The 13,085-nt window shown below is 45.1% G+C and overlaps 1 protein-coding gene across 2 annotated transcripts in view; it reads right to left on the bottom strand.

The window, feature by feature from the left end:
• RNF180 (ring finger protein 180) overlaps positions 1-13,085 on the bottom strand; it is a 69,455-nt gene that overhangs the window by 39,064 nt on the left and 17,306 nt on the right. For both annotated transcript variants that reach the window (XM_068249714.1, XM_068249719.1), the window contains exons 3-4: positions 7,072-7,167; positions 555-1,424 (exon numbers count right to left, since the gene is read on the bottom strand). In XM_068249714.1, the coding sequence (XP_068105815.1) occupies positions 555-1,424; positions 7,072-7,167 (966 nt within the window). The remainder of the gene's footprint in view (positions 1-554; positions 1,425-7,071; positions 7,168-13,085) is intronic.

The raw sequence follows: 13,085 nt of genomic DNA, 5'->3' as shown, positions 1-13,085 counted from the left end.
TTCCTCAAATGAATCATCCGTCTGTATGGCTGATGTTGTGGTGAAACCCCAAACACAGTGTGATGTCAGCACCAGGGTGCAGACATCACACTGCGGGAGCCTTGTTGCACTGTGAGAAACAACAGCGGTTTCTAAATGCCATGTCACCATGTGTGAAATGACAGAATGTAGATCGGGGAGAGGAAAGATTTTACAATGGGCAAATACTGACTAAATCATTTATAAATATTTATTGTAAAAAATTAAGCACTTTTTTCATTACATTATTTTCACTGGTGTTCCTTTAACGTGAAAAAAAGAGTAAGGGAGGAAATGACATCAGGATTGGCTTCAGTCAGAAGAAGTAAAATTATTTTTATTTACTACCGTATATAGAATTCACTGAGATCAAAACATGGACAGTACAATACATAGGTTATGTAAGTAGACCAAATATTTATCTACTTATAAATGTCTTTTTTACTGGGATAGTACAGCTGTCCCTGCTGCTTTAAGCAATCTTGTACAGACCACAATTTCTACTTCACAACTTAGTGTGCACTGATCGGACTTACCGGTCTGTAATCATGGAGCCACTTCTCTCTTTTCCTTTGTTTTCTCCTTAAACTTTTTAGTTTGTTTTTCTCTTTCTTGGTTAGCAGTCTTTGGTTGGCAGCGGCGGAGCTATTGGGTTCAGGCTGAAATAGCGGTGTTGGACCAGACTCTCCAGCCGATAGGACAAGATCTTCGCTAGGAGTTGATTCAGCTAGTACAGCACTGGATGTTGATGGTGAAGATGAACTGGTGTTGCTCACCTCAGTTGGTCCTCTTAAATCAACCGGGCTATTTAGTAAACTTGATGAATTTTCTGAAAGTCTCAACACCAGTTTGGTTGGTGACCTTGTAACATCTAATGTAGGATTATCTACAAAGCTAGTGTTTAAAAGAGGAAATGCTGGTTGTCCTGGCTCTATTTCAAGGATACTTGTATTTCCATTTAGTTTAATATCCAAACTTCTAGATTTACGATGGGAAAAAAAAAGACTAGAAGCAGACTCAGATTTCTTCAAACACCCAGTTTTGGACACATCTTGACTAGGTGGTTTTCTAGAAGTTGGAACTTCAAGGCACAAGGCTTCCATTAGCAGCCCAGAGGGAGACGTGCATTTCTCTTCATCCAGTAAAAACTGACCAGAGTCTCTTCTGGGCGGCCCCATCACCATTTCTCCCGTCTTGGCATTCGATTCTCTGTCTAGTTTTGGAGCAGATGGCAAACTAGAAACCAGGTTTGGTGGTGTTGCTGGAAAACACACGTCCACCTTGCTTTTACACAGATGGGCAACTGCTGGGTGACCACAAGAACATTTTGTCAGGTCTATAAAGCTGAAGGCTCCGAGTCGGGCCCTGCAATACGGACAGTTCAACTTGCCAGCTTTCCAATCAACCTGAAAAGAAGAAGAGGAGATGGTAAAAATCGTTCTGCGGTGTGACAAAATACTACTGACCTGATGTTTTGTTTGCCTACAAAAGAATTCCTTTTTCTGACTTGCTTTATGTGAAATCCAAGCTTGTCAGCAGATGGAACACTTTGCAGTGAGCTCTGAAAGGGAAATTCTCAACAACAGCGATGTTCCTGGAAAAGCATCACATTAATGCTAGCAGCCCTGTGCTGCAGTAGAATAAGGCCGCTTAAACCCTTTGTGATCATCCATTGTAGAGCTATGTTCAATTTACTTAGCCCTTCTTTCTACAAGTCTTAACCCTTTCCGTGTGTCTTTGTACTATGCTGATCAAAGCACATTCTGCAGTTTTCCAGTTACCGGCTGTGCTTATGAACAGTACACTATTCCCATTTCCCCTCTCTTCACAGAAGCAGCTATGGAAGATAAAATAGGAGGCCAGCATTGTTTGGATGATGTTGCTTCCTACTCCTTCCTTTAGGGATTTAGTGAATAGGACAAAAAAAACGAATGAGATAGTGACTGTAGGTTAGTTCTTACCCTCAATCCATTCTTAAGTCGGAACACTGTGCCATCTCTGTCCACTGTACCTCCTCTGTGCCCCCCATGCCTCTAGTGTCCCCCTCCATGTCACTTCTGTTCCCCTATGTTTTCAGTTTCCCCCTCTGTATCACCTCACTGTCCGCCCTCTGTGCTATTCAAGTGTCACCTCACTGTCCCCCTGTGCTACCTCTGCCACTTTGTCCCCCTTTGTGCCTTCGTCTGCCCCTTTTATCCAGGGCTGGATTACGGGTTTGCTTTAAAGTGGATCCGAGATAAACTTTTACTCATTGCATAATTGTGTCCTTACTTATAGTTTATAGGGCATTCCTCAAGCCAAATACTTTGTTTTTGTTTTAATACTCTAATTCCCCATAAACTAAACAAGCCTTGCCCACAGCTTCTCCAAACCGCCAAGGCACTCAGACCCATGTAGCAAGGGCTTATGGGAACTAAGTCTGGGCAGGAGGAGGGGGAGGTGTTACTAGCCATAGATTTCAGAGTCAGAGGGGAGGAGGGAGCAGGAGAGGGGAGTGAGCTGGAGATGCAGTTACAGCTTGCCTGTGTGTAATGGGACAAACAAAACATGGCTTGCTCTCTATGAGACTTAAAGTGTACCCGAGGTTATATGTGACATGATGAGATAAACTTATGTACAGTACAAACATATTAATAACCAGGCTGTTTTACTTTTTTTATTTTGCTGACTGAAAGAGTTAATTTCTAGGCATGAAAGTGACAGCTTCTGTCTTGTCAGTAGCTTGTCAGGAATATAGTAACATCACTGACAAGCAAATTACAGCCATAAAAGTTTTTTTTCATCAGAATACAACTTCTGAGCTAAGGGGAGAGGGACGACAAGGTCAATACATGTATTTTCACTCTGAGAAACTTAGAGACAGTAAAGCATTCAACCTACTTTGTGAATGTTTAAATATAAAAGAAAACTCTGGGATTCTTAAAAAAAAGTCATTTTAAGGAGTAGGAGGATAAATATAACTGCTTATCTCATCAGTTTATTCTCACCTTGGGTTCACTTTTAGGGAGTAAGTCATTGCTCACACAAAATGTTATATTTGATGCAGCCGTTCCAGTGTAGCTTTCTTTAAAAAAAAAAAAAAAAAGTCAGTCACATGACTCAAAGCTGTTTACAAATGGCAGCCACCAGAAAAGCACTGCTTCCCCAGCACAGTGTAGATCACATGACTGCTCCAAACTGCCGCCCCCCCCTTTCATACATCCATGTTGACCCGCATGGACTTTGCAATGTTAGTAGAGGTAAATAGGGCAATATTCCACTACTCATAACTTTCATACTCGATGCAGCTGTTCCAGAGGAATTTCCTTGAGGGGTGACAGTCATGTGACCGCAGCGAGCATGGAGCTGTCAGGAGAGTGGGTGTTCCCCAGCTAGTGCGAAGCTCCCACTGCTGAGCCAACCCACCCACTCCCTCTCTCTGCTGCTTGGAGGTTAGGTTATGCACCTTTAAACTGTCCATTAAAACTGCACTGTCCTCTAAACAGGAAGAGGAGCTACAGCATATAGCCAAGTGCTTTCAAAATATTTTACTACATAAAATGCAGATGTGCAATGCACAAAACACATTGCCAGGACCAGATTTACATTTCTGGTGCCTGTAAGCACAAATCAATCCAGTGCCTTACACTACATCCATCAAACTGAATACACCGGTCAGTGTTTGGTTTTATAAAAAAAAAAAAATAATAATAATAAATTAACCCTTTAGCAGTGAATTTAGAGGGTTGCAAGTTCTCCAGGCAAATTTATTTTAGCAAATGTTTAATTTCTTATTTGTTACATTGCCTGGCTTCTAATTAGTACTGCTGTAATGTGTATATATGGCCACTTGTCACTAGGGGGACGTGTGAGACAGTGAGAGGACTAATGCTTTCAGTTTCCATATTTTCTGCTAGTAGAGAGAGATCAAAGCATTCCAAGAATTTACAGCACAAGTTCTGCCGACTGAGGTAAAAAGCAGTGTACTTATCTTAAACAAGAGAACTCTAATGCAGCTGCTAATGGGTTAAGAAACAAATCATTTTGCATTATCTGCATACATATGAACTACTGTAAATGATCCACATCAGCAAGCTATCAAATCCTTAACTACTTTACGACCGTGTCGATTGGCGTGAATGCAGCGGCTCCCAGCCGTGTAACACCAATTGTTGTCAAGTCCTGGGGGCGTGTTTTGCTGGGGATCCCGGGCCGATGAGCGCACATTGCCACTTGAAGGTGCTCCGCTCTGTCATCAGTCTCCCAGCGGCAATTGCCATCTATTTACATTGTACAGCGTTGCTATCTACGGCAGTGCTGTACTGGGGACAGCCGTGTCACTGAGCTGTCCCCTGGGGGTTTGTTGGGGGTTGTACAGCCTGTGGTCCTTAACAGGTTGAAGCTTAACTGTCAGGCATAAAATAAAAAATCAATTCTTTATTTTTATCTGGTAAACAAGTAATAAGGCTGCTAACCAGGCAATCCAAAAGTTAAAAATCACTCTTACTTTTGTTGTTGATAAAAGATCACTCCCCAGTTTACTTGCCTCTTATATGGTACATTGCCGCACAAAGGAAGTTGCAGGGCATGCTGGGTTGCCTTTTTTTTGTTTCTTTACTTTCCCCTCAGACTTAACTAATGCAGCCTGATAGGCTGAAGCCTCTTTCCCTCCTGTCTTCCCCTCCCACGCCTCTGTTCCTCTGTGATTGGCCAATATTTCTCATGCTGAAAAGCTGCAAAGTCACACAATGGCAATACTCTTTCAATTGCAGAGCTGGGTGGGAGTGTCTGAAGACTGTCTGTGTTTGCATCAGCTGCCCTCCTCCCAGAGTAAGGATTGGCTTCAGACACAGGGATTCCAAAATGGCAAATGCCTGAAACAGTTTTTCTTTATTTACTATATGAAACTCACTGAAATCAAAACGTGGACAGTGCAATACATGTTATGTACGTAGAGCAAGTATTTATCTACTTATATATGTGTGTGTGTTTGTTTGTTTTTTGAGATAATATAGCTGATAGCTCCTCTTTCATGCCAGCCAAAGCTCCTACAATAGTGGTCTTTCTAGGTGCATACCTACGGTGCCTAATTGGAAATCTGGCCCGGGGTATAACTTTTTTGTGCAAATTTACTGTCAGATGTATTAACCTTCCTGGCGGTATATCTCAGCCCCTGGTGGGGTGATTCGGCCCATTTAAAGTGCTGTACGCGCAGCTAGCCCTTTGCTAGCCGCACGTACAGCTTGATCGCCGCCGCTCTGCGGCGATCGCCTGCACGCAGCGGCGGAACAGTCCCCCCTGCCAGAGCCCTGCGCTGCCCGGACCAATGAGTTCCAGGCAGCGCTAAGGGCTGGATCGGAGGCGTCTGACGTCAGGACGTCCATGACGTCATTCCGATCGTCGCCATGGCGACAGGAGAGGCCAAACAGGGGAACGCGTTATATACGCGTTCCCCTGTTTGCTATTGATGCCGGCGACGATCGCACTAGAGGGACACATGCGCCCTCTAGTGTTGTTTCATGTAGCTACCACTCTGGTAGCTTTACATGAAAAAAAAAGAAAAAAAAAAAAAAGAAATGGATTTCTGCCTATATTGCAGAATAAATGAACCGCCAGGAGGGTTAAGAAAAAAAACAAAAACAACGGGAGGCTTAACTAGTGTTTTAACCCTAGCCACACTCTCAAAAACTAAAAATTACTGAAAAGAAGCAAAAAAAAATTGCAATATTTAAACATTTTTGCCAGTTAAGGAACCTGAGCACTCTAGCTCTCTTCTGTCTGCTTTTCGGCAAAACATCATTAAGGTGACCACTAATGATCCAATCTTTTTCATCCAATCTTACCAAATCTATGTAGCATTAGGGTAAATTGAGTGAATATATTGAATGGAAAATTTAGGCAGTTCCCTTATATTACATAGAAATGGTAAAATTGGATGAAAAAGATTGGATCATTAGTGGCCACCATTACAGACAGAAGATACTTCTTGCTGAGAAGCAGACAAAAGCACGCTAGTGTGCTCAGGCTCTGAAAAAAAAAAAAAAAAGCTGCTTGTGCGCAGATTTTCTTCTCTGTGTTACTGCGCAAGTTGTACTTGTGCTTATGCAGTGTGGCCATGCTTGGAAATGAATGGGAGCGCAGCAGCAAGGGAGAAAAATCCAGAGAGTAGCAGTGGGGTGTAAGTGGATCAGAGAAGTCTCGTGATCATTCCCACTTACTTCCTGATCACGTGCGGCCAGCAGTATAATGTCTGCTCCAATGGTCCACAGTGATCCGGCTAGAGCCCGGGACAGAAGCCCTCCTCCATAGGCTATATGGGAGAATGCACTCGCCTGGCCTGGGATTATCGTGGACTGCTCAGAAGCATGGTCTGCTTACTGCCACGGATCCCGCAGATCTGTTACAGCGTGACAAGTGTGAATGGCTCCTATTTATAACATACGCTTAACAATGAGCTGAGAACAGTAGAAGTAATCCTCTGGATAATTTTTGTCCGAGGCACCTAAATCACTTTTCTTTTTGTCAAAGGTTTGCTTTAGGCCTACTTCACACATATCTGTATATTTCCAGTCAGTTTTACCTGACAGCCCTGGAAACGTACACCTTTTATGTGTGAACATACCCATCTGTTAGGCCTTATTCAAATCATACATCGCAATCGCTAACGCCATCGGTTTGCGATTTTGTGGGCGATTTTTCTACGCGCTTTTGCAGAGCGATTCATTTTATTCTTTGAACCGGAAAGAATAAATACAATCCATTTATTCGAAAAAGCGCCAAGGAAATCGCTATATAAAGCACTTTGCGATTTTCCTTTACCTTCTATCATAGGCAAATCGCCCCCAAAATGGTACAGGCAGCGTTTTGGTGAGCAGATCGGAATCGAACCGCTCATATGTGAACACTCTCATAGGGAATCATTGCACAAGCGGCTTTTAGGGCGATTTTGAAAATCCCTGGTGCTAAAAAGAACCCGAAAGAGCCCTAGGTGTGAACAAGGCCTTTGGGTCCATTCTGTTATGGTCCGCTAAACGGAGCGGTTTTTAGTCCAAATGACCCAGGGCTTAGGATTACCTCTTCTATGGCACTCTTGATCCAATCCGGGCCTGCTTCAGCCTCCAAGTGCCATATAGTACAGGCTCCTCGATAAACCGATGAATTGACATCTTCCTGCAAAGCACAAGGCAAAAAAATTACGGACTTGTCAATATGGTTAAATAAACTACAAGCTCCTATCAACCACATCTTATAATTAAGTGCTTTACAGATAAGCATGCCTGCTTGTCTAATCCTTAAAGTCTATTTTCTTCTCATTTTCTCTTTGTGTTCTTACTGAAATTTTGACTTTGGCGGTAATTAGAGATGGATTTGTGCTTCTTGAGATATGAAACAAAAGGGGGGATAAGAATCTGAATGAGGTGGACACAGCTCTGCTAAGCTGGAAGATGATGAAAGGGATGGCTTGTCTGATTCACCAGGATTTATCTGAAAAAGCCCATAATTAATATAAATTTTAGTTTGGCACTTATTGGCTTTTACTACTGAATCTCTGTTACTCTATTACATCCAATTAACATTCCCATTTAAGCATAATTATGAGGCTATGTTCTAGGTGTTAAAACACTGTAAATCTTAAAACGACAAAATATTGACAGCAGGAAGGACAAGTCTGTTTCTGAAGGTTCTTATCCCAAAACCATTCAGGAGAGTAAAACCTGATCGATAACGACCACCTCAGCGGACAATCAGGGGTGTGTACAGCACCCGACGACCCATGATGCCCAGCCTGTGAGCTATACGCCGGATAGATCTACCCAACCCCAGCAATGCCGAAACCCCCCCACCGATTCAATGGTTTGCGCTGCTCCCACGCCCGCTGCCTGACGTCATGCATGCACCACTTGTCCTTCCGTCGCTCCCCCCCCCCCCCAACACAGTGTATAGTCAGCGACACAGTTGTGTGCAGCCCAGCGATGCTGCGCAAGGGGATCAGCTCCTGATCCCTGACGGGCGACATCAGTTGGGCATGTGTGCGAACCCTTTATTAGTTCCCCTCCAAAAATCTGCATTAGATTAAGATAAGGACATATGACTATAGCAAAGTACACACGCTGGTCTGAACTCAGCCGTAGCAGATGAGAAGAGTCCCAGTGCTGCTCGGATACCCCTTTTCAAAATCCGGATCTGATGCGGATCCGGATACCCCGATATAAGATCCGGGTCGGATATCTGAGTTCAAAATGTTCCCATCCCGATCAGATATCTGACCCTAGTATCCGGCGGATTCGGATAGAAAACCGGAAGTGGCCTTTAAATTGCTTTAAAAACGTTTTTTAGGGTATATGAGGCATGTAGCATCATTATTTTGTAAAGGGGAACACTAATTGATGATGTGGGGACTTAAAATCCCCCCCGCCCCCCCTCAAAAAAATGGCTCTCAATTAACATTAGGCCTAGGGTCTAGACAGCGGTCATGCAGGCCACAGTGGCCTCAATTCACAAAGCTTATCTCCTGTCTTTAGGAACATTGGCCTCAATCACTAAGATCATACTGGAGATAATAAGGCAAGAGAAAACTTGCCTCCACACAGTGAAAGAGTTATTTTATCTCTCCATTCTCTGTAGTTAATTTACCTCCTCTGTAATTTTCACACACCGTTAATAAACAGCCTGTCTTTAACTCTGGAGTTATTTTAAGGATTGAAGAGTTAACTTAAAGACAGAAGAGTTAAGTTTAGGTTTGCCTGAGGTAAAATGTTTCCTGAATACTACATGCCTCATCACCATGGTGATAACTCTAGAAACGTTATTAAAGACAGGAGATAAGCTTAGTGAATTGAGGCCATTGTGTCCAAAGTACAACCGCACAACTAGGACATGACAGTTTTCAGCCAAGACACCTCCAAAAAATTACGCAGCAATTGTGTTTTGGATTAAATATGCAGTACTACAGTACTAACTACACAATAACACAGTAGTCCTATCCCCTAATCCCTAACCTATACCTAAGGCTAATAGCTGGCCAGCAGGCAGCAGCTGGCCTGGTCTATGCATAGCACACACACAGACACATAGCAGCTGCCTGCAGCACACACTCTGTCACACAATTGACATCAAACTAATTAATGATTTAAGAATAGTGTAGTGATAGTGAAGGTGTTAATCACTGAACAGATTTTGGTTTATCACTGCTAGGCCAGCAGCACTGGAGCACAAACTGACTGTCATTCAATGACATCAATCAAGCTAATTAACTATTTAACAATAGTGTAGTGATGGGGTTAATCACTGAACAGCTTATCACTGTGTACAGCCCTTGCTACTAGGCCCAGCAGCACTGGAGCACACACACGATTTAACAATACAGTAAGTAGTAATAGTAGTGAAGGGGTTAATCACTGAAGAGCTGTAGGTTTATAACTGTGTACAGCCCTTGGTAGGCCACCAGCACTGGAGCATGTCTCTTAGTGAGCATTCAGATATGTCTCATCATGGCAGCCCTCATTAAACGGGTGCTGGCCAGTATTCCTTTCTGTGATTGGGTGCCAGGGTTTAGGCTGGGAGCCCTCTGATTGGCTCAATAAGGTCAGGTGGGGCTGGCCAGGGTTCCCCTCTGTGATTGGTTGCTAGGGCTTCTGCTAGGAGCCCTCTGATTGGCTCCAGGATGTCATCTCCTTAGTTACAGTATTTCGGATCAGGATATCTGCAATATCCGCGGATATCCGGGTTATGCGGCCAAATATCCGCAGATAGCTAGCCGTTTGTTTTTTTTTTAAATCCGGAATCCGAATCGGATAGCGTAAAAATGTTCGGATATCCGGGTTGCCCGGATATCCGGAATCCTGATGAGCAGCACTGGAGAAGACTACCAAGGCCGAGAATCGGGAGTCAGACCAGCGTGTCTGCTAAAAATACTATGTCCGCATGACCACATTGTTCTCCCCACCCTCGCCACCTGTGGGAATTCACTCCGCCCCATGCTGCTCATTCTCCCTCTGCCCCCCCCCCCCCCATAGCAACAGACACCTCGCCAGCCAGAAGGCTGACGGAGCATCTGCAAAGCATCAGGTCTGCTCTGTCGCCAAAAGGATCATGCACTGATCCCTGTTGGGCGACAGAGATCCACTGTAGATTCATCCTTGTGTACGGGGGTGCGATACGGACTGGATTGGCTGCGATTTTGCAATGTAATGCATTGCATATGCAAAATTGCATAAAACAATTACGTACTTGCGCAATCGCAAGCGTTTAAGCAATTGCTAGTGGAAAAGGGCCCTAACTGGCCTTTGCTTATCCAGATGTAATTTCTTCTATAGTAGAAGCTATAGATAAGGTTGTGAATACAGCATGTAGCTTGCTATGCCAGAAACCACAGGCCTACAGAGCCAGGGCCAGTGCACACCAAAAACCTCTAGTAGAGCTGCAAAACGCTAGAGGTTTTTGAAGCAGATTTTCAGAGAGATTCTAGGCATGTTTAGAGAGGATTTCTAAAAATGCCTCGTGTTTTTTGGAGCGTTTTTGTGCAGCAGATGCCATATTTTGTTACAGTAAAGCTGTTACTGAACAGCTTCTGTAACAAAAACGCCTGGAAAACCGCTCTGATCTAGCGTTTTTCAGAGCGGTTTTCCACTTTCCTATACTTAACATTGAGGCAGAAAGACCTCAAATCTCAAAAATGCTGCAGCCCCCGAGTTTGCGTTTGTGGAAAAACCGAACCGCTCTGGTGTGCACCAGCCCATTCACTTTCATTAGCCAAGCGGTTTCCCCCCTGCAAGCGTTTTAAAAAATGCTCCAGAACCGCTCTGGTGTGCACCAGCCCTCAGATGCAACTAACCTACTAAACAAAACTGAATAATAAAACACATTAGCAGCCTTTTCAGCAGTGATTTCAGCTGAATAATGTGGGTGCTTCAGTAATCATATCAGTGAACTTCCAGCTTCTATTCGTTTGTCTTGACTTTTCAACGCTAATACAAGTTTCATTGAGTCAGTGTTTAATAGCATGTGACAAGGACAACAATAATGTCTAATACTTGTACAGGGGTTTCTAGCTTCCAGTAGCGTTTGTTGGCGTGAAACCCATCAGAAGGGTCACTCGCTTCAAGTTCATGATGCATGACAGCAAGGATTGGTGTAATCATGGAAAGTAAGGATGTCATCACACTGAACATGTCATGGCTTTCAATGCCGCACATGACTTCAACATGTGAGGCAAAGGGATCCTGAGCAGAGGCAAAAACTGAGAATCTGGACACACCTGAGGCTTCCTCTAGCCCCCAAAGTAGTCTGAGAGGTATCCCGGCATCCTCTTGGTCGCTTACATGGCGACTTCGGCTGAAGTCGTGCAAGTGCGCACCTGGCGTGTTGTGCAAGCGCCCCGCGCGGTTATCTAAAGACTAAACCGCACATGCGCAGGATGCTTACACTGAACGGCGTGATAACATGCCAGGTGGGCGCATGCGCACCTTCAGCCAAAGTTGCCCGATTACCGGAACCTCCAGCACAACTATGGAAAAGACCAAGAGGATGCCGGCGGACCTCGCGGGCTATGGGGGGCTGGAGGAAGCCCCAGGTAAGGCCAGATTTTCAATTTATGCCTCTGCTCAGGATCCCTTTAAAGTGAACCCGAGGTGAGAGAGATACAGAGGCTGTCATATTATATTGACAGTCCTGTTGATCTGTCATCAGTAGTTTCTGAGCCACAACCATGAAACAAGCTTGTGGTTAACCCTCCTGGCGGTCTATTAAAAACCGCCAGGGGGCAGCGCAGCATTTTTTAAATTAATTAGGGCTCGCTACATGATAGCCGCTGTGCAGCGGCATCCCCCCACCCACTCCAATCGCCACCGGCAATCTGCAACCAGGAAATCCTTTCCTGGAGGGCTTTTTCCGCCGCCATGACGACGGTCGTGATGACGTCGTGACGTCATTGGGAGTCCCGATCCACCCCTCAGCGTTGCCTGGCGCTGATAGGCCAGGCTGCGCAAGGGGTCTAGGATGGGGGGGGGGGTCGGCGCGGCGGCGATCGGTGTGCACACGCAGCTAGCAAAGTTCTAGCTGCGTGTAGCAAAAAAAAAAAAAAAATTATGCAAATCGGCCCAGCAGGGCCTGAGAAATCCTCCTGGCGGGGTTACCGCCAGGAGAGTTAATCCAGTCCGAGTCAGAGTACCTGCTCTGCATGCTTGTTCAGGTTGTTAGCTAAAAGCATTAGACACAGAGGATCAGGAAGACAGCCAGGCAACATGCATTGTTTAAATAGGAAATAAATACTGCAGCCTCTACATCACACTCACCTCAGACACCTGAAATGTGAAAGAAATGGAGGCTGCCATATTGATTTCCTTTTTATCAATGCAGACTTCCTGGCTGCTCTATTTATCATCTGCCTCTAATGCATTTAGCCCTAGACCCTGAACAAACATGCAGATCAGATGTTTCTGACTGAAGTCTGACTGGATTAGCTGCATGCTTGTTTCAAGTGTGTGATTCATGTTGCCAGAAAGATCAACAGGACTTTCAGGCAACTGGTATTGCTTAACCACCCTGGCGCTCTGATTAAATCGCCAGGGTGGCTGCGGGAGGGTTTTTTTTAAATAAAAAAAAAACTATTTCATGCAGCCAACTGAAAGTTGGCTGCATGAAAGCCCACTAGAGGGCGCTCCGGAGGCGATCTTCCGATCGCCTCCGGCGCCCAGAATAAACAAGGAAGGCCGCAATGAGCGGCCTTCCTTGTTTTGCTTATATCGTCGCCATAGCGACGAGCGGAGTGACGTCATCGACGTCAGCCGACGTCCTGACGTCAGCCGCCTCCGATCCAGCCCTTAGCGCTGGCCGGAACTTTTTGTTCCGGCTACGCTGGGCTCAGGCGGCTGGGGGGACCCTCTTTCGCCGCTGCTCGCGGCGAATCGCCGCAGAGCGGCGGCGATCAGGCAGCACACGCGGCTGGCAAAGTGCCGGCTGCGTGTGCTGCTTTTTATTTCATTAAAATCGGCCCAGCAGGGCCTGAGCGGCAGCCGCTGGCGGTTTTGGACGAGCTGAGCTCGTCCAGACCGCTCAGCTGGTTAAAAGGAAATAAATATAACAGTCTT

This window comes from Hyperolius riggenbachi, chromosome 1 (genome assembly GCF_040937935.1).
Source record: "Hyperolius riggenbachi isolate aHypRig1 chromosome 1, aHypRig1.pri, whole genome shotgun sequence".
NCBI classification, from domain to species: domain Eukaryota; kingdom Metazoa; phylum Chordata; class Amphibia; order Anura; family Hyperoliidae; genus Hyperolius; species Hyperolius riggenbachi.
Note: the sequence above shows the minus strand (reverse complement) of the source record. Positions and strands in the feature narration are given on the sequence as shown.